The sequence below is a fragment of the Pseudophryne corroboree genome, chromosome 8 (genome assembly GCF_028390025.1).
Source record: "Pseudophryne corroboree isolate aPseCor3 chromosome 8, aPseCor3.hap2, whole genome shotgun sequence".
NCBI lineage: Eukaryota > Metazoa > Chordata > Amphibia > Anura > Myobatrachidae > Pseudophryne > Pseudophryne corroboree.
Genome location: NC_086451.1, coordinates 484,646,623 through 484,669,555, shown reverse-complemented (window position 1 = coordinate 484,669,555; position 22,933 = coordinate 484,646,623). Strand labels below are relative to the sequence as shown.

At 48.9% G+C, this 22,933-nt stretch overlaps 1 protein-coding gene across 6 annotated transcripts in view; it reads right to left on the bottom strand.

Annotated features, from left to right (window-relative positions):
- Positions 1 to 22,933, bottom strand: part of BRWD3 (bromodomain and WD repeat domain containing 3) — a 132,614-nt gene that overhangs the window by 28,202 nt on the left and 81,479 nt on the right. For 5 of the 6 annotated variants that reach the window (XM_063938407.1, XM_063938408.1, XM_063938409.1 and 2 more), the window contains exons 25-30: positions 16,476 to 16,583; positions 15,882 to 16,006; positions 14,767 to 14,849; positions 7,944 to 8,055; positions 7,358 to 7,419; positions 7,100 to 7,255 (exon numbers count right to left, since the gene is read on the bottom strand). In XM_063938407.1, the coding sequence (XP_063794477.1) occupies positions 7,100 to 7,255; positions 7,358 to 7,419; positions 7,944 to 8,055; positions 14,767 to 14,849; positions 15,882 to 16,006; positions 16,476 to 16,583 (646 nt within the window). The remainder of the gene's footprint in view (positions 1 to 7,099; positions 7,256 to 7,357; positions 7,420 to 7,943; positions 8,056 to 14,766; positions 14,850 to 15,881; positions 16,007 to 16,475; positions 16,584 to 22,933) is intronic. The other variant, XM_063938406.1, reaches the window with a different exon arrangement.

Sequence of the window (22,933 nt, the reverse complement as noted above, 5' to 3'; positions counted from 1 at the left end):
AATGGGGATAGGGTCTTGAGTTCATATATCCAGAACATTTCCCGTCTCGACAACTTGTTTAGGACATCACCTCCTCTTTCCCCGAGTTTTACCAGTTCAATTGCTTTAAATGAGATGTCTTCCGGGTTTGATTTGTGTTTTTCTGTGAAATGTTTGGAAACGTTATGGTTGTCTACCTTATTCTTGATATTCCTAATATGCTCTTGGATTCGTAGCTTGAGGACTCGTTTCGTCTTTCCGACGTACTTTAGTCCACATGTACACTCCAGCAGGTATATTACCATAGTCGAGTTGCAATTTAGGAAATCCTTAATACTGTAGTCTTTGGTGCTGTCGTGGTTAGTGAATTTTTTCCTATTTGGGTGAAGATATTTGCAGATATTGCAGTTTCCACATTTATAGCATCCTTTGCAGTTAATAAATGTGCTATTCCCAGGTTTGTTCTTGTTTTGTAAATGACTTGGAGCCAAAATATCTTTTAGGCTGCTGGTTTTCCGAAATACAATGTCTGGTTTTGGTGGAAGAATATCTTTTAGTATTGGATCCATTAGTAGGATGTTCCAGTGTTTGTTGATGGATTTTTTGATAATGCGTTCTTGGTTGCTAAATGTGGTAATGAACGGAGTGAAGTTGTCAGATTTCTTTTGTGTTTGTTTGTTGAATAGATCCGTTCTTTGTGCATTGGCCGTCTTCTCCAATGCTTCACTTATCACACGTTCCGGATATCTCCTTTCCTTGAATCTTGTGGCATATGTTGTTAGTTGATTATTGCAATCCTGTTCGTTACTGCAATTCCGTTTAATGCGATGAAACTGAGAGTATGGAATGTTTGTTTTCCAATTCCGAGCATGACAACTTTTGAAATGTAGGTAGCTGTTAGTATCTACTTCTTTTATATGATTACTGGTTATGACTTTTGAGTCGGCACTCGAGAGGGTAAGATCCAGGTAATGCACACTGTCTTTGCTGATCTCATAGGTAAACTTCAAGTTATATTGGTTTGCAGTGAGTATCTCAAAGAAGCTTTTGAATGTTTCCTCGTCTCCTTCCCAGATGATCAAGATATCATCTATATATCGTTTGTAGATGATCAGATTTTTCAAGAATGGGTTGTTATTGTAGATGCACTCATCTTCCCATGAGCCCATTAGTAAGTTTGCAAAACTGGGAGCGAATGATGTGCCCATGGCTGTTCCACATATTTGTAAATAGAAGGTCCGCTGGAATGTGAAATAATTGTGACTCAAGATGAATTTCATAAAGTCACAGATTGCGTTCTTATGGAATGTTGATAGTTCAGGGTCTTTATCCAGGTATCTTCTGCAGGCTTCTATTCCTTTTTCGTGAATAATGGAGGTATATAAGCTTTGCACATCAATCGTAACCCAGAGGTAAGAATCCTTCCATTCCACTGTGGACAGTATATTGATTGCACTGTTGGTGTCCTTCAAAAATGATGGTAGATTGATCACGTATTTACACAAAAATATGTCTACATATTCCGATAGGTGGCTAGTAAGGGAGTCAATCCCTGCGATGATAGGTCTGCCAGGAGGTTTGGAGAGATTCTTGTGTATCTTTGGAAGGTGGTAAAAAGTTGGTATTACCGGTGTTGTCGTCATAAGATACTGAAATTCATTCTTATCCAGAGTGTTCTTTTGGAAATAGTGTACCAATAGAATTCTGAGTTCCTCTACAAAAGGATTAGTAGGATCTTGTGGAAGCTGTTTATAGGATGATGCATCGTGTAGAAGGCGTAAAGCTTCGCATTCATATGTCTCTCTGTCGAGGATAACAATGCCACCTCCTTTATCTGCTTGTTTTATGATAATATCATTGTTATCTTGTAACTTTTTGAGAGCTTTTTCTTTGTTCTTCAGATTTGAGAAGGAGGATTTCTTAATCTCGACATCACAAAGGTCCTTTCTTACTAGTTCCTGGAACACATTTATGTGATTCCCTTTAGACTCAAGAGGGTAATACTTCGATTTCCTTTTTAGTCCTGATTTTGAAGGTTCAATTAGATCTATTTGTTGTTCTTTCTTCGCAAAATGTCTCTTCAAGGTAAGGGCCCTTGAGAACTTGTTGAGATCAATGAAAGTATCGAATTTGTTCATCTGTTTATCAGGTGCAAATTTTAATCCCTTGCTTAAAAGTGATATCTCTGCTTCATTAAGAATGTAACCCGAAAGGTTAAATATTCCTTGTTCCATCGGGTTCTTTATGGTTGGTACCGTCTTTTGTTTGTTCTTCCTGTGCCCGCCCCTTGTCCCTCTTCTTCTTGGAGGCTTCTTTTCATGGGGGAAACCCCTTTCAGTCTTTCTCTGAAGAATGTTTTCCTTGAAGAGAAGGTGTTGTCTGTTGTTGGGTCCGGGGATAAAAAAATCGGAGTCACTATTTGATTCTAGTCTTTGAAGTGCTGAAAATCTGTTATATGTAGCTGTAGTTTTTGAAGTTGTGGGATAGGTTCTTTCTTTTTCGTGATGTATTTGTTGTCGATTTTGATTACGGTAGTTTTTATTCCTGTATGGTGTCATTTTCCATTTCCTCGCTCCTGGGTCCTGATATACAGGAATGTGTTGGTATTGTTTGTCTTGGAATCTGCTCCAATTTTGTATTTTGTTGTGCAGATAATCTTGTTTGTCTCTGAAAAATTTCTTTTGTTTACCTTTAATGACATCATCCTCTATGTGTTCAAGTTTCTTTGTTAGTGTTAGATCATTTGCCTTGAATTCTTCCTTGTCCTTATGTATGGCTAATTGCTGTTCCTTTACCTTGAGTTCGTCCTCAATTTTAACCAGAATTTTTTGTTTTTCTAGGATTATGAGATTCATCAGGTTGATTGAGCAACTGTGCAGAATCTCATCCCACTTAGATATAAATTCCGTGTTGTCTAGGCCAAAGGTAGGCCTTTTTATTAGTCTTAGGCCTCTTGGGATCCTATTGACTTTTATATATTGTTCTAGACCCTTTATCTCCCACCATGCTTTAATTTCTTTGGTGAGTAGTCTTTCTGCTTCCCAGAATAGGGAATCTATGTCAGTTTCGTTGTGAATATTTGTATCAGCATTTGTAGAACCTTCATTAAATATTTGGTGGCAGAGATCATTCCTTTTTTCGTGACCTCTATTTTTAAACATTATTGGTAAATACACACAAAAATAGCCCCAGCTGCCGACAGAAAAGAACCACAGAGCTAGAGTATAGAATTGGAGACTACGGCGCTCGGGTGCAGTTTATGTGGTAATTATGCACAGAATATACAGTAGAAATATGGTTTAAAAATATGATAAAACGTAGTGAATATAATAAAGAAAATACGTGAAGTAAAAGTCCCTATTTCATATAGAAGCACTTCTCAATAAGTTATCAGAGCGGCAGCTTGTAATGTATATAAATATGCTTGGCGTGCATATAAAATTTGTTGCAAGAATTGGTGAAAACAAGCGCCCAAGAGTGTGATTTTTAAAACCAGGGAAAATGAAGGTATAGAGAAACGGATGATAAGGATCGGTTAAAAAACACTTATCTGGTAGGTAGAGACTTGACTCAAGCAGTACTCTTTTTGTGGATTAAGAACATGCGGATAAAACAGAAGAAAACCAACATAGTGTGTACCGTTTATGTTACGTATTATGATACTGCTTAGTTTCACAGGCCTAATTAGGGAACTAGCTTATTCCCACAGAATATAAATTTGCAGCCTGAGCAGTATATATATTAAAAATACAAAAAATTTAATAACATAATCACATAAAAACACACATAAAAATAGCTGTATAGCATGCGTACAGAATAAAAATTATATCAGGTTTATCTGTCCATGTAAATGACTGAAATGCATGCGTACAGGATTTAAAATTATTTTAGGCTTATCTGTCCATAAAGAGGAGATGTCTGCAGGTACTCCCAACGCGTTTCGTCCGTCAGCAACAGGACTTCATCAAGGGGATGACCACACTGAGCAAGTTTTGCTCTATTTATGCCCAGAAGGAGGAAATTGGTAATGACATCACTTCCTGTGATTGTCATTAATTTTATTGGAAAACCGTATATCTATAATCTAATATGCACTCAAAACAGTGAAAATTAAATAGAATTATAAGTAGAGTAAAGAAGAACCGAAATTTTTATAGAAAACATGATTAGAAAGTGAATTAACGTCTATTGCCGTCGGAAATGGTGGTGGAACGCATGTGGAACGCATGCGTCATTTCCGGCCGGCGTTGTGTACTTTTAAATGGTGAATTATTCACTGTGTAAGGAGTGGATCGGAAGGTGAACCAGTAATGTGCTGGGACAAGTGGGGAAGAAGAGAAAGAGGATAGCGGTGGCGTGCACCGCCACAGCACTCACTTCACATCCGTGGGAAACACGGAAGTGAGTGCATTAGGGCGGTGGATATATTCCAGGGCACTGTCACTTTAAACCTTTACCACTCACGTGAGATATATATTTATGTATTTACACATATATACATGCATGTGTACATATACATACATATAATCCACGACACTTTGCACATGTAGCGAACCACAAGACTAACTGGTTGATCTTAATGGTCTCGCTAAGTACACTCTGTAGTAATCTGGCTATGCGCTCCATAGCGCTATTAAACTGCGGTGCGTTCCACCATAATTGACATGTACTTTCCTCACTTCCGCATCTCTTGCGGAAGTGACGTCATCGACATGGCGGTGCGTTCCACCGCTATGTCCTATTCTCCTCCAACTTAATGGCGGTGCGTTCCACCGCCCTAATGCACTCACTTCCGTGTTTCCCACGGATGTGAAGTGAGTGCTGTGGCGGTGCACGCCACCGCTATCCTCTTTCTCTTCTTCCCCACTTGTCCCAGCACATTACTGGTTCACCTTCCGATCCACTCCTTACACAGTGAATAATTCACCATTTAAAAGTACACAACGCCGGCCGGAAATGACGCATGCGTTCCACCACCATTTCCGACGGCAATAGACGTTAATTCACTTTCTAATCATGTTTTCTATAAAAATTTCGGTTCTTCTTTACTCTACTTATAATTCTATTTAATTTTCACTGTTTTGAGTGCATATTAGATTATAGATATACGGTTTTCCAATAAAATTAATGACAATCACAGGAAGTGATATCATTACCAATTTCCTCCTTCTGGGCATAAATAGAGCAAAACTTGCTCAGTGTGGTCATCCCCTTGATGAAGTCCTGTTGCTGACGGACGAAACGCGTTGGGAGTACCTGCAGACATCTCCTCTTTATGGACAGATAAGCCTAAAATAATTTTAAATCCTGTACGCATGCATTTCAGTCATTTACATGGACAGATAAACCTGATATCATTTTTATTCTGTACGCATGCTATACAGCTATTTTTGTGTGTGTTTTTATGTGATTATGTTATTAAATTTTTTGTATTTTTAATATATATACTGCTCAGGCTGCAAATTTATATTCTGTGGGAATAAGCTAGTTCCCTAATTAGGCCTGTGAAACTAAGCAGTAACATAAAAGGTACACACTATGTTAGTTTTCTTCTGTTTTATCCGCATGTTCTTAATCCACAAAAAGAGTACTGCTTGAGTCAAGTCTCTACCTACCAGATAAGTGTTTTTTAACCGATCCTTATCATCCGTTTCTCTATACCTTCATTTTCCCTGATTTTAAAAATCACACTCTTGGGCGCTTGTTTTCACCAATTCTTGCTATATATATATATATATATATATATATATATATATATATATATATATATATATATATATAGCCGAAATACAGTTCACATGGCTAGCCTATGTGAAACCTGAACCAAAATTCCCACTAACACCCCTGCGCCTCCGTGTGGATTAGAGATGTAGGGCAGGAATGTTCTGGAATTACAAACTGGAAGAAACAGGAAGCATGGTTAAAATGGCCCCCATGCCATGCTTACACTGATAATCACAGGACAGGTTACAATACCTGCTGCAGTGTTAATATAGGCTTAATAGCCTATTATACAGTGATAATTACAGTCTAGTATACAGTGATAATCACAGGCAGGTTACAATACATGCCTTCAGTGTTAATATAGGCTCAATAGCCTATTATACAGTGATAATCACAGGCAGGTCACAATCCAGTGTTAATATAAGCTCTGCCTGCAGTTTAATTCTGTATTAATACCTTCTATAGATATGGCAGCCTGCTATTCTTTTCCTTACATTTTCCCCCTTGCAGCCGCGCTGTAATCAGCCAGGTCCCCCCCCCCACCTTCCCTGTACTCCCTGTAGCGCTGTGTCTCAGCGGGCAGCCGGGAAGCTCATTGCAGGGAGGCGAGGGACACGTATTTCAGAGCAGCGGAGGTCGGCTGGCCGGAGCGGCGCGTAGCGGCTTCCGGCGTCGCTAGCCGAGCTGCGGCGGGTCTCCCCCTCTGAGCGCTGCACTTTCAATACAGCGCTGACAGAACGCCTGGCGGGAGGACGGAGCGGCTGGGGCGGCTATTATGTCACACAGCGGGGCGGCAGCCTGCGCTGACCGCCCCGTTTCCCCAGCATACCTTGTTGCAGGGAGGCCTGCGACGGGCTTCATCTGTAAGCTCCGAGCTCTTCAGTTTATGGCTGCGACGGTGCTTCTATCTGTAAGCTCCGTCCAGCTGTTGCAGGAGGCAGTGGACTGCCTGTGGCTGTGAGGGTGCTCTTTGTGAGGACCGACACGCTGTTGCAGGAGGCAGTGAGGGTGCTCTTTGTGAGGACCGACACGCCATGCGCTGTCCGTGCAGCGGCACTATCCCGGACCCATGTTTTTACAGAAACTGGGAAGGGATGTGCTAAGTGAAAAAGTAAAAATGTAAAAGTAAAAATGAGAAATTAATAAAATCTTCAACAAAGTGTGGGAACTCCACACAAGCCTTGTTAGTGCTGTGAGCACAGAAAAAAACACTGAGGTAATACACTGAGGTACTCGGGGATATGGAGGGGTGGAGAGTTCTAAATTTAAATATTCAGTGCCTTTGTTTCTGCTAAGCCGTCCATATCCCAAGAGTACTCCAGTGACCCCTAGTGGATGAAAAAGAAAAGTCACAAGCAATGGAGTCGCAGAGAACCATCAGATGCCAGTCACTTACCAAGCGTGAGCAGCTGGTCAATCCCTCCGATGATCCGCTCGCAAACGTCATCCCTGGACTTCGATCCCCACTCTCCGTCCTCAGGTTTATACTGCAGAGCGTTCAGCTCCTCCACTGTGACGGGAACGCCGGCACCAACTTCATCCGGCAAAACTACTGCAAACAAAGCGCGTGAGAGGCGCACATTACAGAGACATATAGGGATTCTCGCTCCCTATAACACACACCACACACAGAGCGATGAAGAAGTGATCTTACTGTCCTCGGGAATCGGCTCCATGTCCCAGGGGCTCATGTTTTCCCGTTCGTTGTTATCCCAGCTGTAAGCAGAGAACAGACAACTCTTATACTGCGATCCGTCCACGCCGAGGCCCGTGGGTGCAGTGGACGGTTCTCCGTCCATGAGCAGATAACGTTTAATAGACCAGAGATCCCAACGTCCACTTATCACAGCAGAGATTTCACTTCAGCTGCGCTGGGCCCGTTCCCACATTCACTGATCAGCATGTTCCGGGAACATGGAATATTAGAGGGTATTGGGAATACATAACAGGACACGTGATTTACTTATGGGACAGATGTATTAAGCCTGGAGAAGTGATAAAGCAGTGATGAGTGCAAGGTGATAACGCACCAGCCAATCAGCTCCCATATATAAAATGGCAGTTGGGAGCTGATTGGCTGGTGCGTTATCACCCTGCACTTATCACTGCTTTATCACTTCTCCAGGCTTAATACATATGCCTCAAAGTAACCACCGATACGAAGTTGCACAAATCCTGCGCCACTGCTGGGAAGGGATCATTTGCATAATAATTAGGAGAGGGACCAAGCTGCGGCTTACTGAACGCTGTAGCACTGGAATAGACTGTCAGGGTACTCCATCTGGAAGGGTTGCTGGCTCTCCACAGTCCCAAACCACCAGGCGTCATCGATGATACTGCGGAACCGGTCGCCTAAAGTAAAATCAGTAAGTAAATGGAACGGCTAACTGTCAGTAAGCTCACGTCATGCAGACTTATTCTAAGGGACATCGCAGGAGTGGTGTATAAATCACACAAGCAACAGTCACTATATCATTACTGATCACTATCGCTGATCAATAATCCTCTCTCTCTGCAAGGTCACAGCGCCGTCATGCAGTAAGGACGTGTCCGTGTGACCACAGCTCAGAGGAAGCAGGGGAACGCCAGGGCGATGCGGAGCATCTGAGGGACTATATTCAATACACACACACAGCCCACACCTGGCCAACTGCGGCAATACACACAGCGCCCACACCTGGCCAACTGCGGCAATACACACACACACAGCCCACACCTGGCCAACTGCGGCAATACACACACAGAGCCCACACCTGGCCAACTGCGGCAATACACAGAGCCCACACCTGGCCAACTGCGGCAATACACACACACAGCCCACACCGGGCCAACTGCGGCAATACACACACACAGCCCACACCTGGCCAACTGCGGCAATACACAGCCCACACCTGGCCAACTGCGGCAATACACAGCCCACACCTGGCCAACTGCGGCAATACACAGCCCACACCTGGCCAACTGCGGCAATACACAGCCCACACCTGGCCAACTGCGGCAATACACAGCCCACACCTGGCCAACTGCGGCAATACACAGCCCACACCTGGCCAACTGCGGCAATACACAGCCCACACCTGGCCAACTGCGGCAATACACAGCCCACACCTGGCCAACTGCGGCAATACACAGCCCACACCTGGCCAACTGCGGCAATACACAGCCCACACCTGGCCAACTGCGGCAATACACAGCCCACACCTGGCCAACTGCGGCAATACACAGCCCACACCTGGCCAACTGCGGCAATACACACACAGCCCACACCTGGCCAACTGCGGCAATACACACACAGCCCACACCTGGCCAACTGCGGCAATACACACACACACAGCCCACACCTGGCTAACTGCGGCAATACACACACACATCCCACACCTGGCCAACTGCTGCAATACACACACACACAGCCCACACCTGGCCAACTGCGGCAATACACACACACACAGCCCACACCTGGCCAACTGCGGCAATACACACACACACACAGCCCACACCTGGCCAACTGCGGCAATACACACACACACACAGCCCACACCTGGCCAACTGCGGCAATACACACACACACACACACACACACACACACACACACAGCCCACACCTGGCCAACTGCGGCAATACACAGCCCACACCTGGCCAACTGCGGCAATACACACACACAGCACACACCTGGCCAACTGCAGCAACACACACAGCCCACACCTGGCCAACTGCAGCAACACACACACAGCCCACACCTGGCCAACTGTGGCAATACACACACACACACAGCCCACACCTGGCCAACTGTGGCAATACACACACACTGCCCACACCTGGCCAACTGCGGCAATACACACACACACAGCCCACACCTGGCCAACTGCAGCAACACACACACAGCCCACACCTGGCCAACTGCAGCAACACACACACAGCCCACACCTGGCCAACTGTGGCAATACACACACACACAGCCCACACCTGGCCAACTGTGGCAATACACACACACACTGCCCACACCTGGCCAACTGTGGCAATACACACACACAGCCCACACCTGGCCAACTGCGGCAATACACAGCCCACACCTGGCCAACTGCGGCAATACACAGCCCACACCTGGCCAACTGCGGCAATACACACACAGCCCACACCTGGCCAACTGCAGCAATACACACACAGCCCACACCTGGCCAACTGCGGCAATACACACACACAGCCCACACCTGGCCAACTGCGGCAATACACACACACACAGCCCACACCTGGCTAACTGCGGCAATACACACACACATCCCACACCTGGCCAACTGCGGCAATACACACACACACAGCCCACACCTGGCCAACTGCGGCAATACACACACACACAGCCCACACCTGGCCAACTGCGGCAATACACACACACACAAACAGCCCACACCTGGCCAACTGCGGCAATACACACACACACAGCCCACACCTGGCCAACTGCGGCAATACACACACACACAGCCCACACCTGGCCAACTGTGGCAATACACACACACACACAGCCCACACCTGGCCAACTGCGGCAATACACACACACACAGCCCACACCTGGCCAACTGCGGCAATACACACACACACAGCCCACACCTGGCCAACTGCGGCAATACACACACACACAGCCCACACCTGGCCAACTGTGGCAATACACACACACTGCCCACACCTGGCCAACTGTGGCAATACACACACACTGCCCACACCTGGCCAACTGCGGCAATACACACACAGCCCACACCTGGCCAACTGCAGCAACACACACAGCCCACACCTGGCCAACTGCAGCAACACACACACAGCCCACACCTGGCCAACTGTGGCAATACACACACACACACACACACACAGCCCACACCTGGCCAACTGTGGCAATACACACACACTGCCCACACCTGGCCAACTGTGGCAATACACACACACAGCCCACACCTGGCCAACTGCGGCAACACGCCCACACCTGGCCAACTGCAGCAATACACACACACAGCCCACACCTGGCCAACTGCGGCAATACACACACACAGCCCACACCTGGCCAACTGCGGCAATACACACACACACAGCCCACACCTGGCCAACTGCGGCAACACACACAGCCCACACCTGGCCAACTGCGGCAATACACACATACACACACAGCCCACACCTGGCCAACTGCGGCAACACACACACAGCCCACACCTGGCCAACTGCGGCAATACACACACACACACACACACACACACACAGCCCACACCTGGCCAACTGCGGCAATACACACACACAGCCCACACCTGGCCAACTGCGGCAATACACACACACACAGCCCACACCTGGCTAACTGCGGCAATACACACACACATCCCACACCTGGCCAACTGCGGCAATACACACACACACAGCCCACACCTGGCCAACTGCGGCAATACACACACACAGCCCACACCTGGCCAACTGCAGCAATACACACACACAGCCCACACCTGGCCAACTGCAGCAATACACACACACAGCCCACACCTGGCCAACTGCGGCAATACACACACACAGCCCACACCTGGCCAACTGTGGCAATACACACACACACACAGCCCACACCTGGCCAACTGCGGCAACACACACAGCCCACAGCCCACACCTGGCCAACTGCGGCAACACACACAGCCCACACCTGGCCAACTGCAGCAACACACACACACAGCCCACACCTGGCCAACTGCGGCAATACACACATACACACACACAGCCCACACCTGGCCAACTGCGGCAACACACACACAGCCCACACCTGGCCAACTGTGGCAATACACACACACACAGCCCACACCTGGCCAACTGTGGCAATACATACACACACACACACACACACACACACAGCCCACACCTGGCCAACTGCAGCAACACACACACACACAGCCCACACCTGGCCAACTGCGGCAATACACACACACAAACACACACACACACACACAGACCACACCTGGCCAACTGTGGCAATACACACAGCCCACACCTGGCCAACTGCGGCAACACACACACAGCCCACACCTGGCCAACTGTGGCAATACACACACACAGCCCACACCTGGCCAACTGCGGCAATACACACATACACACACAGCCCACACCTGGCCAACTGCAGCAACACACACAGCCCACACCTGGCCAACTGTGGCAATACACACACACAGCCCACACCTGGCCAACTGCGGCAATACACACAGCCCACACCTGGCCAACTGCGGCAATACACACACAGCCCACACCTGGCCAACTGCAGCAACACACACACACAGCCCACACCTTGCCAACTGCGGCAATACACACATACAGCCCACACCTGGCCAACTGCGGCAACACACACACAGCCCACACCTGGCCAACTGCGGCAATACACACATACACACACAGCCCACACCTGGCCAACTGCAGCAACACACACACACAGCCCACACCTGGCCAACTGCGGCAATACACACACAGCCCACACCTGGCCAACTGCAGCAACACACACACAGCCCACACCTGGCCAACTGCGGCAATACACACACACACAGCCCACACCTGGCCAACTGCGGCAATACACACATACACACACAGCCCACACCTGGCCAACTGCGGCAATACACACATACACACACACACAGCCCACATCTGGCCAACTGCAGCAATACACACACACAGCCCACACCTGGCCAACTGCGGCAATACACACACAGCCCACACCTGGCCAACTGCAGCAACACACACACACACACACACCCCACACCTGGCCAACTGCAGCAATACACACACACAGCCCACACCTGGCCAACTGCGGCAATACACACACACACACACACAGAGCCCACACCTGGGCACCTGGGGAAGCCCCGGCAGTATACACAGGGCGCACCTGGGGAAGCCCCGGCAGTATACACAGGGCGCACCTGGGGAAGCCCCGGCAGTATACACAGGGCGCACCTGGGGAAGCCCCGGCAGTAATACACACACACAGCCCACACCTGGCCAACTGCAGCAACACACACACAGCCCACACCTGGCCAACTGTGGCAATACACACACACAGCCCACACCTGGCCAACTGTGGCAATACATACACACACACACAGCCCACACCTGGCCAACTGCAGCAACACACACACACACAGCCCACACCTGGCCAACTGCGGCAATACACACACACACACACACACACACACACACACACACACACACACACACACACACACACAGCCCACACCTGGCCAACTGTGGCAATACACACAGCCCACACCTGGCCAACTGCGGCAACACACACACAGCCCACACCTGGCCAACTGCGGCAACACACACACACACAGACCACACCTGGCCAACTGTGGCAATACACACACACAGCCCACACCTGGCCAACTGCGGCAATACACACATACACACACAGCCCACACCTGGCCAACTGCAGCAACACACACAGCCCACACCTGGCCAACTGTGGCAATACACACACACACAGCCCACACCTGGCCAACTGTGGCAATACACACACACAGCCCACACCTGGCCAACTGTGGCAATACACACACACAGCCCACACCTGGCCAACTGCAGCAATACACACAGCCCACACCTGGCCAACTGCGGCAATACACACACACACACACAGCCCACACCTGGCCAACTGAGGCAATACACACACACAGCCCACACCTGGCCAACTGCGGCAATACACACACACAGCCCACACCTGGCCAACTGCGGCAATACACACACACACCCCCCACACCTGGCCAACTGCAGCAATACACACACACAGCCCACACCTGGCCAACTGCGGCAATACACACACACACACACACACACACACAGCCCACACCTGGCCAACTGCGGCAATACACACACACACACACACACACACAGCCCACACCTGGCCAACTGCGGCAATACACACACACACACAGCCCACACCTGGGCACCTGGGGAAGCCCCGGCAGTATACACAGGGCGCACCTGGGGAAGCCCCGGCAGTATACACAGGGCGCACCTGGGGAAGCCCCGGCAGTATACACAGGGCGCACCTGGGGAAGCCCCGGCAGTATACACAGGGCGCACCTGGGGAAGCCCCGGCAGTATACACAGGGCGCACCTGGGGAAGCCCCGGCAGTATACACAGGGCGCACCTGGGGAAGCCCCGGCAGTATACACAGGGCGCACCTGGGGAAGCCCCGGCAGTATACACAGGGCGCACCTGGGGAAGCCCCGGCAGTATACACAGGGCGCAACTGGGGAAGCCCCGGCAGTATACACAGGGCGCACCTGGGGAAGCCCCGGCAGTATACACAGGGCGCACCTGGAGAAGCCCCGGCAGTATACACAGGGCGCACCTGGAGAAGCCCCGGCAGTATACACAGGGCGCACCTGGAGAAGCCCCGGCAGTATACACAGGGCGCACCTGGGGAAGCCCCGGCAGTATACTCAGGGCGCACCTGGGGAAGCCCCGGCAGTATACTCAGGGCGCACCTGGGGAAGCCCCGGCAGTATACTCAGGGCGCACCTGGGGAAGCCCCGGCAGTATACTCAGGGCGCACCTGGGGAAGCCCCGGCAGTATACTCAGGGCGCACCTGGGGAAGCCCCGGCAGTATACTCAGGGCGCACCTGGGGAAGCCCCGGCAGTATACACAGGGCGCACCTGGGGAAGCCCCGGCAGTATACACAGGGCGCACCTGGGGAAGCCCCGGCAGTATACACAGGGCGCACCTGGGGATTTTAGGGAACCCGGCAGAGTAGAGATCATAGTGTTACCAGTTTAGAGAAATAATGAATACTTTCTACACTCCTGCGTTGTTCTTTTTTCCTTTGCAATCATTTCTAGACTGTAAGTTATCAGATACACAAGGACTTCTAATGGACAAACATTTACATTGTGGCAGTAGTTACAGATCTCTATCACAGTCAGTGTTTTTCTTCCACCACATTAATGGAACAGAGTGGAGAACAGAAGACTTCAGAGGAACAGTCGCACATTCCCAGCCTGGTCCCTTCCCCGACCACATGTCATGATATAATCTTATATTACACAGCCAATCACTCACCGATCTGCCAGTTTCTATCCTTCGCTTCTTTATAGAACTGGTAGAGGACGAGGAAGTCGATCACGTCGGGCATATCGTGGTATCTGGTAGAGAAGACGACGTATGAGACACGCAGAGTAACTACAGAAACATCAGCTCACGCATCAGAGAAGAGACAAAGACAAATTATCCAGCGGTGTAATATATACATCTATATACAATATAAAGAGGAACAGGATAATGCGGGAACTCAAGGGTTACACATGTATCACACAATGTCAGGAATTACACAATGAGGGTCTAATTCTGACTGGTGAGCAATGCCAATGACCGCACAGAGGAGTGATTACGTCACGCTGGAGGGATTTTGTGGATTCGAGTTGGAGTCTCAGACTGGAGCGGATTCTGGAATAGGTGTCTGACATCTGGCTGGCCTGACACAGGTCCTGCTCATGAGATACGGAAGGATCACTGGCTCCTACCGGGGTTTGGCGAAAACCCAGGGCAGAGGCGCAGAGTTTAACACGCTGGATATCAGACCGGCACTGGGAATCTGGCCTGGAGTCTCTGAATAGGATACAGATCTACTGGAAGCCACACAGCTGGGCGCAGACAACAATGCACTGGCAGCTGGAGACTTCCTGGACTGGCCCCTTTATAACTACTTGTAAGCAGGGATTGGCTGCTTACAGCCAGCTGAATGACTGGCTTCCCCGGATTGGCTAGGCACTGGTTACATGGGGAAAAGCAAAAATGGCAGCGTCCAGCAGGAGCCCATCTCCACAAAGCACCGTAGACGCCGCACCAGCCTGCACACGGATAACCTGCCCTTACCGCTAGACTCCAGCAACTGCTGTTCTACAAAGGACTATAGCAGAGGCCGAGGAAGCAGTGGGGCAATGACAGCTGCAGCTATCAAAATTTGAGCAAACACCGCAGCCCTCATACATGTGCGGACGCGCTATCTGCGACACGTAACGTCCGCAGATAACACTATGCCCTGTACCGGCTTTTATTACATCTGACATAGACATGTCCTGTGCAGCTCACATCCTAGGGGAATGTCAGTATAGAATATATAGGGTCCTGTGAAACATAGTAACCGTATTATCCCAGGTCTCAGCGTCCACACTTACTTGACAGAGAAAGATTCTCCGCTCATTTTGCCAGATGTGGGGTCCATAAAAGCGAGCTTCAAGCAGCAGAGCGTGGGCGGCCCCACTTCATATCGGATACCCACTATCTTCAAGAATTCCTGTTCCTGGAAAGCAAAATCTGAATCAACTTCTTATACACATGGAGAGCACAAGACACATCAACTAATGAACAATCATCGGAGCGTATGCAGAGTATACAGAGAACTGCAAAATGACGCGCTACTGAATATTCCATAATGCACACAACACAATAGTTGGGGTAAAGCAGCTTTCTAGCCCCGCTCTCTGCACAGCAGTTTAATAATTGTCCCTACTGATTTTAAAAGTTCAGTCTCCAAAAAAAATAATAATGTTTGATCATCCCAACCCTCTGAAGCAGAGGACGATGGGTGCATAGGACAGAAATAACCTATGAGGGAAGCTTGGGATTGGAGTTTCTGAGCCGGGATCCTGGGAACGGCTTGGTGCAGTGGGCTGGATTCACACAGAGCAGTCATTGCTTATTAATGTGCACTATTCCCCATGTGCCACCAGGGGTAACAGCTTACGCAGAGAAGCAAATCTTAGAATTACCCTGAGCTCGGACTTATGCCACGGCTGCTTCTGCAGGTTAACACTGTAGATTTTGGCCTTCCTCACAGCTCGCACGTACGCTTCGTGGCCTTGTTTCAAATAAATAACCTGTTTGGGAATAGAATACAGGCCGGTTAGGTGGACAGGCCAATTAGGTAATTATCTCGTTACAATACAAACACCATTAGACGCAGAAAAATAGGATTTTAATTACCTACCGGTAAATCCTTTTCTCGTAGTCCGTAGAGGATGCTGGGGTCCACATTAGTACCATGGGGTATAGACTGGTCCCTTGGGAGCCATGGGCACTTTTAGAGTTTAATAGTGTGGGCTGGCTCCTCCCTCTATGCCCCTCCTAACAGACTCAGTCTAGAAACTGTGCCCGAAGAGGCAGACTAATCCTGAAGAAGGATGTAACAGAACAGTGGCGAGAGTCGAACCAGCTCACACACAAACAAGAGGAAAGCCATGCTAACCAAACTGGAACAGGAACAGCAACAGCTGAACCAACAATACTTAACGAAGTAACAGCGCAGGAAACACGAAGCGCCGGGCGGGCGCCCAGCATCCTCTACAGACTATGAGAAAAGGATTTACCGGTAGGTAATTAAAGTCCTATTTTCTCTTACGTCCCAGAGGATACTGGGGTCCACATTAGTACCATGGGGATGCACCAAAGCTTCCAAACCGGGTGGGAGAGTGCTGAGGTTCCTGTAGAGCGGATTGGCCTCCTGAGGACCTTCAGTTTGGTCAAAGTATCGAACTTGTAGGACTTAGCAAATGTGTTCGAACCTGACCAAGTAGCTGCTCAGCAGAGCTGTAAAGCCGAGACACCCGGGCAGCCACCCAGGAAGAACCCACCGACCTAGTAGAGTGGGCCTGTACTTTAGGAACCGGCAATCCTGCCATGGAATAAGCCTGCTGGATAGTAAGCCTGATCCAGCGAGCAATAGACCGCTTTGAAGCAGGACACCCGATTTTCTTGGGATCATAGAGAACAAACAGCGAGTCAAGATTTTCTGTAATGAGCAGTCCGCTTCACGTAGATCTTCAAAGCCCTCACAACATCTAAGGACTTTGAGGTAGCAGAGGTGTCTGTAAGCACCGGAACCACAATAGGTTGGTTGATATGAAACGTTGACACCACCTTAGAAAGAAATTTCTGAGTTCAGCTCTATCTTCATAAAAAACCAAATAGGGACTATTGTGAGACAACGCCCCCAGTTCGGACACACGCCTTGCAGAAGCTAAGGCCAACAGTGTAACAGTCTTCCACGTAAGAAACTTTACGTCAACCTCCTGTAAAAGGCTCAAGCCATTCCGATTGTAGAAACTGCAACACCACGTTGAGATCCCAAGGTGCCGTGGGAGGCACAAAGGGCGGTTGGATGTGCAGAACACCCTTCAAGAACGTCTGAACCTCAGGGAAGCCAACTGTTTCTGGAAGAAAATGGATAAGGCCGAAATCTGGACTTTTAAGGAGCTCAAACGTAGGCCCACATCCACACCCGACTGCAGAAAAAAAAAAAGGAGAAAACGTCCCAATTGAAATTCCACTGTAGGAAATTTCCTGTTTTCACACCACAAGAAACCACCTGTTTTTCCAATTAGGATGGTAATGTTTAGACGTTACCCCTTTCCTAGCTTGGATCAGGGTTGGAATAACCTTGTCCGGAATACCCTTCCGGGCTAGGATTTGATGTTCAACCTCCATGCCGTCAAGCCGTGTTAAGTCTTGCTAGACGAACAGCCCCTGTTGTAGAAGATCCTCTCAGAGAGGCAGAGGCCACGGGTCCTCTAGGAGCATCTCCAGTCGTTCCGCGTACCAGGCTCTTCTTGGCCAGTCCGGAGCAATGAGAAATGCTTGAACCTTTTCCCTTTTTATTCTTTTGAGAATTCTGGGGATCAATGGAAGAGGTGGAAACACATACACCATCTGATAGACCTATGGAGTCACCAGAGAGTGTCCTCCGCCACCGCTTGTGGGTCCCTCGACCTGGAACAATACCGCTTGAGCTTATTGTTGAGACGAGAGGCCATCATGTCTATTTGTGGAAATCCCCACCGAAGTGTCAAGGACTCGAACACGTGCGGGTGGAGGCCCCACTGTCCTGGGTGGAGGTCGTGTCTGCTGAGGAAGTTTGCTTCCCAGTTGTCCACTCCCAGAATGAAGATTTCCGACAGCACCATCGCGTGTCTTTCTGCCCAGAGAATCTTTATCACCTCTGACATTGCTGCTCTGCTCTTCGTGCCGCCCTGTCAGTTTATGTATGTTACTGTCGTCACATTGTCCGACTGAACTTGAATGGCGTGATCTTGAAGAAGATGCGATGCCTGTAGAAGGGAGTTGTATATGGCCCTTAGCTCCAGTACGTTGATCGGAAGGATAATTTCCTGACTTGACCATTTTCCTTGGAACTGTTCCCCCTGGGTGACTGCTCCCCAGCCTCTGAGGCTTACGTCTGTGGTTAGCAGAATCCAACTTTGAATCCCGAACCTTCGACCCTCGGTCAGGTGAGAAGTCTGAAGCCACCACAGAAGAGAAATCCTGGCTTTCGGCGACAGACGTACCCTCTGGTGCATGTGAAAATGCGATCCGGACCATTTGTTCAACAGATCCAGCTGGAAGGGCCTTGCATGAAACCTTCTGTACTGCAGAGCCTCGTAAGAAGCTACCATCTTTTCCAGAAGGCGAATGCAGAGATGCACCGATATCCGGGTTGGTTTTAGAACATGCCGCACCATTGACTGGATCACCAATGCCTTTTCCAACGGAAGGAATACCTTCTGTTCCTCCGTATCCAGTATCATCCCCAGGAACGGAAGCCTCAGTGTTGGTTCCAGGTGGGATTTAGGTAGGTTCAGAATCCACCCGTGATCCTGGAGTAGTCAGGTTGAGAGGGCAATGCTGTTCATCAACCTCTCCCTATTATGTTCACACCCTGCTAGCGGAGGAGAAACATCATCTCTGCCATTACCTTGGCGAACACCCTCGGTGCCGTGGAGAGGCCAAATGGCAGGGCCTAGAACTGGTAGTGACAGTCCTGTAGTGCAAACCGTAGATAAGCCTGATGAGGCGGCCAAATCGGAATATGAAGGTACGCATCCTTGATGTCCAGAGACAGCAGAAATTCCCCCTCCTCCAGACCAGAGATCACCGCTCTCAGAGACTCCATTTTGAACTTGAACACCCGTAAGTACGGGTTCAACGACTTGAGGTTTAAAAATGGGCCTTACCGAACCGTCCAGTTTCGGTACCACGAACAGGTTGGAATAATAGCCTTTGTTTTGTAGTTGAAGTGGAACTGGGACAATGACCTCAGTCTGTACCAGTTTCTGAATTGCTGCCTGCAAAGTCACACTTGCTTCTAGAGAAGCTGGATAGCCGGATTTGAAGAAACTGTGAGGTGGGAGTTCCTGAAACTCCAGTCTGTAGCCCTGGGCAATAAGATCTTTGACCCAGGGATCCTGGCATGATGTTGACCAAATGTGACAAATAACGTAACCACAGTCATGCTGAAGGCTTTGGAGGAAGCAGACCTGGAGGTCTGTTCCTGAGAACCTGCAGCAGCTGGTTTTCTGGGTTTACCTTTATTGCCTTTGAATGCTGTAGAAGAACCCTTGGATTTGCCTTTAAAAATCGCTGTCCGAAAGGACTGCAGAGTTGGAGCAGAGTAGGTTTTTCTAGCTGTGAGTGCTGCGGAAGGTAGGTAGGTAGACTTACCGGCCGTAGCCTTGGATATTCAAGTAACCAGTTAATCACCAAAAAGGGCCACGCCTGTGAATGGTAGGCTTTCCACACCTTTCCTGGAATCCGCATCCGTAGTCCACTGGCGTAGATACAAGCCCGTGTGCTGACACTGCCATGGCAGTGGTGCGTGCGTTGAGCAAACCAATTTCCTTTATGGCCTCCACCATAGAGTTAGCAGAGTCCTGAATATGCTGCAGGAGTAAAATTATCTCCCCCCTGGGTAAGGAAACTAACCCATCAATTAGATTACCTGACCATTTAGCAATGGCCCTAGTGATCCATGCACAAGCAATAGTGGGTCTCTGGGCCACCCCAGCAGCAGTGTATTAAGATTTGAGAGTGTTCTCAATCTTGCGGTCAGCTTTAAGGACGCAGCCCCGGGAACAGGTAAGACAATCTTACGTGACAACCTAGATACCGATGCGTCCACAATCGGCAGGTTTTCCCATTTCTTTCTATCCTCCACAGGATAGGGAAAGGATGTTATTAACCTTTTAGGGATCTGAAACTTTTTGTCAGGATTAGCCCAAGATTCTTCAAACAGGGCATTCAATTCCTTTGATGCAGGAAAAGTAGCTGAGGATTTCTTTTTTACATTAAAAGAGGATTTTGGTACTTACCAATAAATCCATTTCTCTGAATCCTCTAGGGGACACTGGAGTCCTATACAGTAGGGGGGTGAAGCTTGCAACCGGAGGTGTAGCACAATCTAAAAATTAGCATTGTCTGCACAGCCGGCTCCTCCCCCTTCACATCCCTCAGTTTGGAAAAATTGACTGAGAGAATAGGACATGATACTATAGCACATGGCGAGGAACCAAACCGTACAACATATCAAACAGCATCCAAGAAACTCTTAACAGAAAAACTAACGCTGTTTGCACGAACTGTTTGCACAAGAACCTTGAACACTGCAGGTTGACAGCACCGAGGCGGGCGTTGAGTGTCCCCTAGAGGATTCAGAAAAATGGATTTATCGGTAAGTACCAAATCCTCTTTTCTCTTTCATCCACTAGGGGACACTAGAGTCCTATACAGTAGGGGACGTCCCAACGTTACTCCCCAGGGAGGGAGTACGGTCGGTGGCCTGCAAAACCAAATGTCCGAACTTAAAGTCTACGGACGCAAAAGTATCAAACTTGTAAAATTTCGCAAACGTGTGGGCGGAGGACCACGTCGCTGCTCTGCAAAGTTGAGTAATGGAAGCACCTCTGGCAGCCGCCCATGAGGCACCCACTAATCTGGTGGTATGAGCACCCGTCTGAACCAGAACCTGTTTGCCACAGGAAATATAAGCTTGCCGAATGGCAAGTCTAATCCATCTAGACAAAGACTGCTTAGATGCTGGCCAACCCTTCTTTGGCTTATCATAAAGAACAATCAAATGGTCCGACTTTCTGAACGACGACGTAACTTGTACGTATACCCGTAAAGCTCGGACAACATCCAAGGACACGTCCCCATCTGCGAGACCCTGGAAAGATGGGACAATTGGCTGGTTTACGTGAAACCCCGAAACAACCTTAGGAAGGAAATCTGCTCTTGTACAGAGTTCTGCCCTATCCTAATGAAAAATTAAAAAAGGGACTCTTACATGATAAGGCTCCCAACTCAGAAACCCGCCTGGCCGAGGCCAAGGCAAGCAATAATGTGACCTTCCAAGAGAGATATTTCTGTTCTTGCTAACGGCTCAAAAGTTGGTGATCTCAAAAATTCCAACACCAAATTTAAGTCCCATGGCGCAGTGGGGGGACGATAAGGAGGTTATATCCTCAGAATCCCCTGTAAAAAGGTTTGAACCTCTGGCAAGGATGCTAACCGCTGTTGAAAAAGGATGGAGCGCCGAAATTTGAACCTTCAGACAGCCCCGCCTCAGTCCTACATCTAGACCGGCCTGAAGTAAAAGTAGAAGTCTGGATAAGTGGAAGTTCGTCGAATTCCACCCACGCTCTTGACACCAGTCCATATACCTCTTCCAAATCCTGTAGTGGTGCATGGCTGTGACCGGCTTCCTAGCGGAAATCATCGTAGGAATGGCCGTTCTTGGTATCCCTCTGTTTCTTAAGAGCCGGGTTTCAATACCCACGCCGTTAAACGCCTGTTCAGGTCTGGGTGTTGGAACGGTCCCTGAGATAGCAGGTCCTCTCTCTGAGGTAACAGCCAAGGATCTTCCTCTAGTAACCCTCGCAGGTCTGAGTACCAACTCCTGCAAGGCCAATCTGGTGCGATTAGAATTGCCCACACTCGTTCTCGTTTCAACCTTTTCAGAACCCTGGGTATGAGTGGGAAAGGTGGAAAGACGTAAACCCTCCTGTAACACCAAGGAAGTGTTAAATGCGTCCACTGCTTCTGCTGCTGGACTCCTTGTCCTGGGACACATATCTGGGCAGCTGATGGTTTTGCCGAGACGCCATTAGGTTGACTTGAGGTAGACCCCATCTCCTCACCACCACGTCGAAAATCCGTGGATGTAGGCACCACTCTCCCGGATGCATGTCCTGGCGACTGAGATAATCTGCTTCCCAGTTCTCCAAACCTGGAATGAACACTGCCGAGAGGATGATGTTTCGCCTTTCTGCCCACAACAAGATCTTTGTGGCTTCTATTAACGCCATCCTGCTCTTTGTTCCTCCTTGACGGTTTATGTAAGCCGTCGTCGTGACATTGTCCGACTGTATCTTTACGTGTTGAGCCATGACTAGGTCTT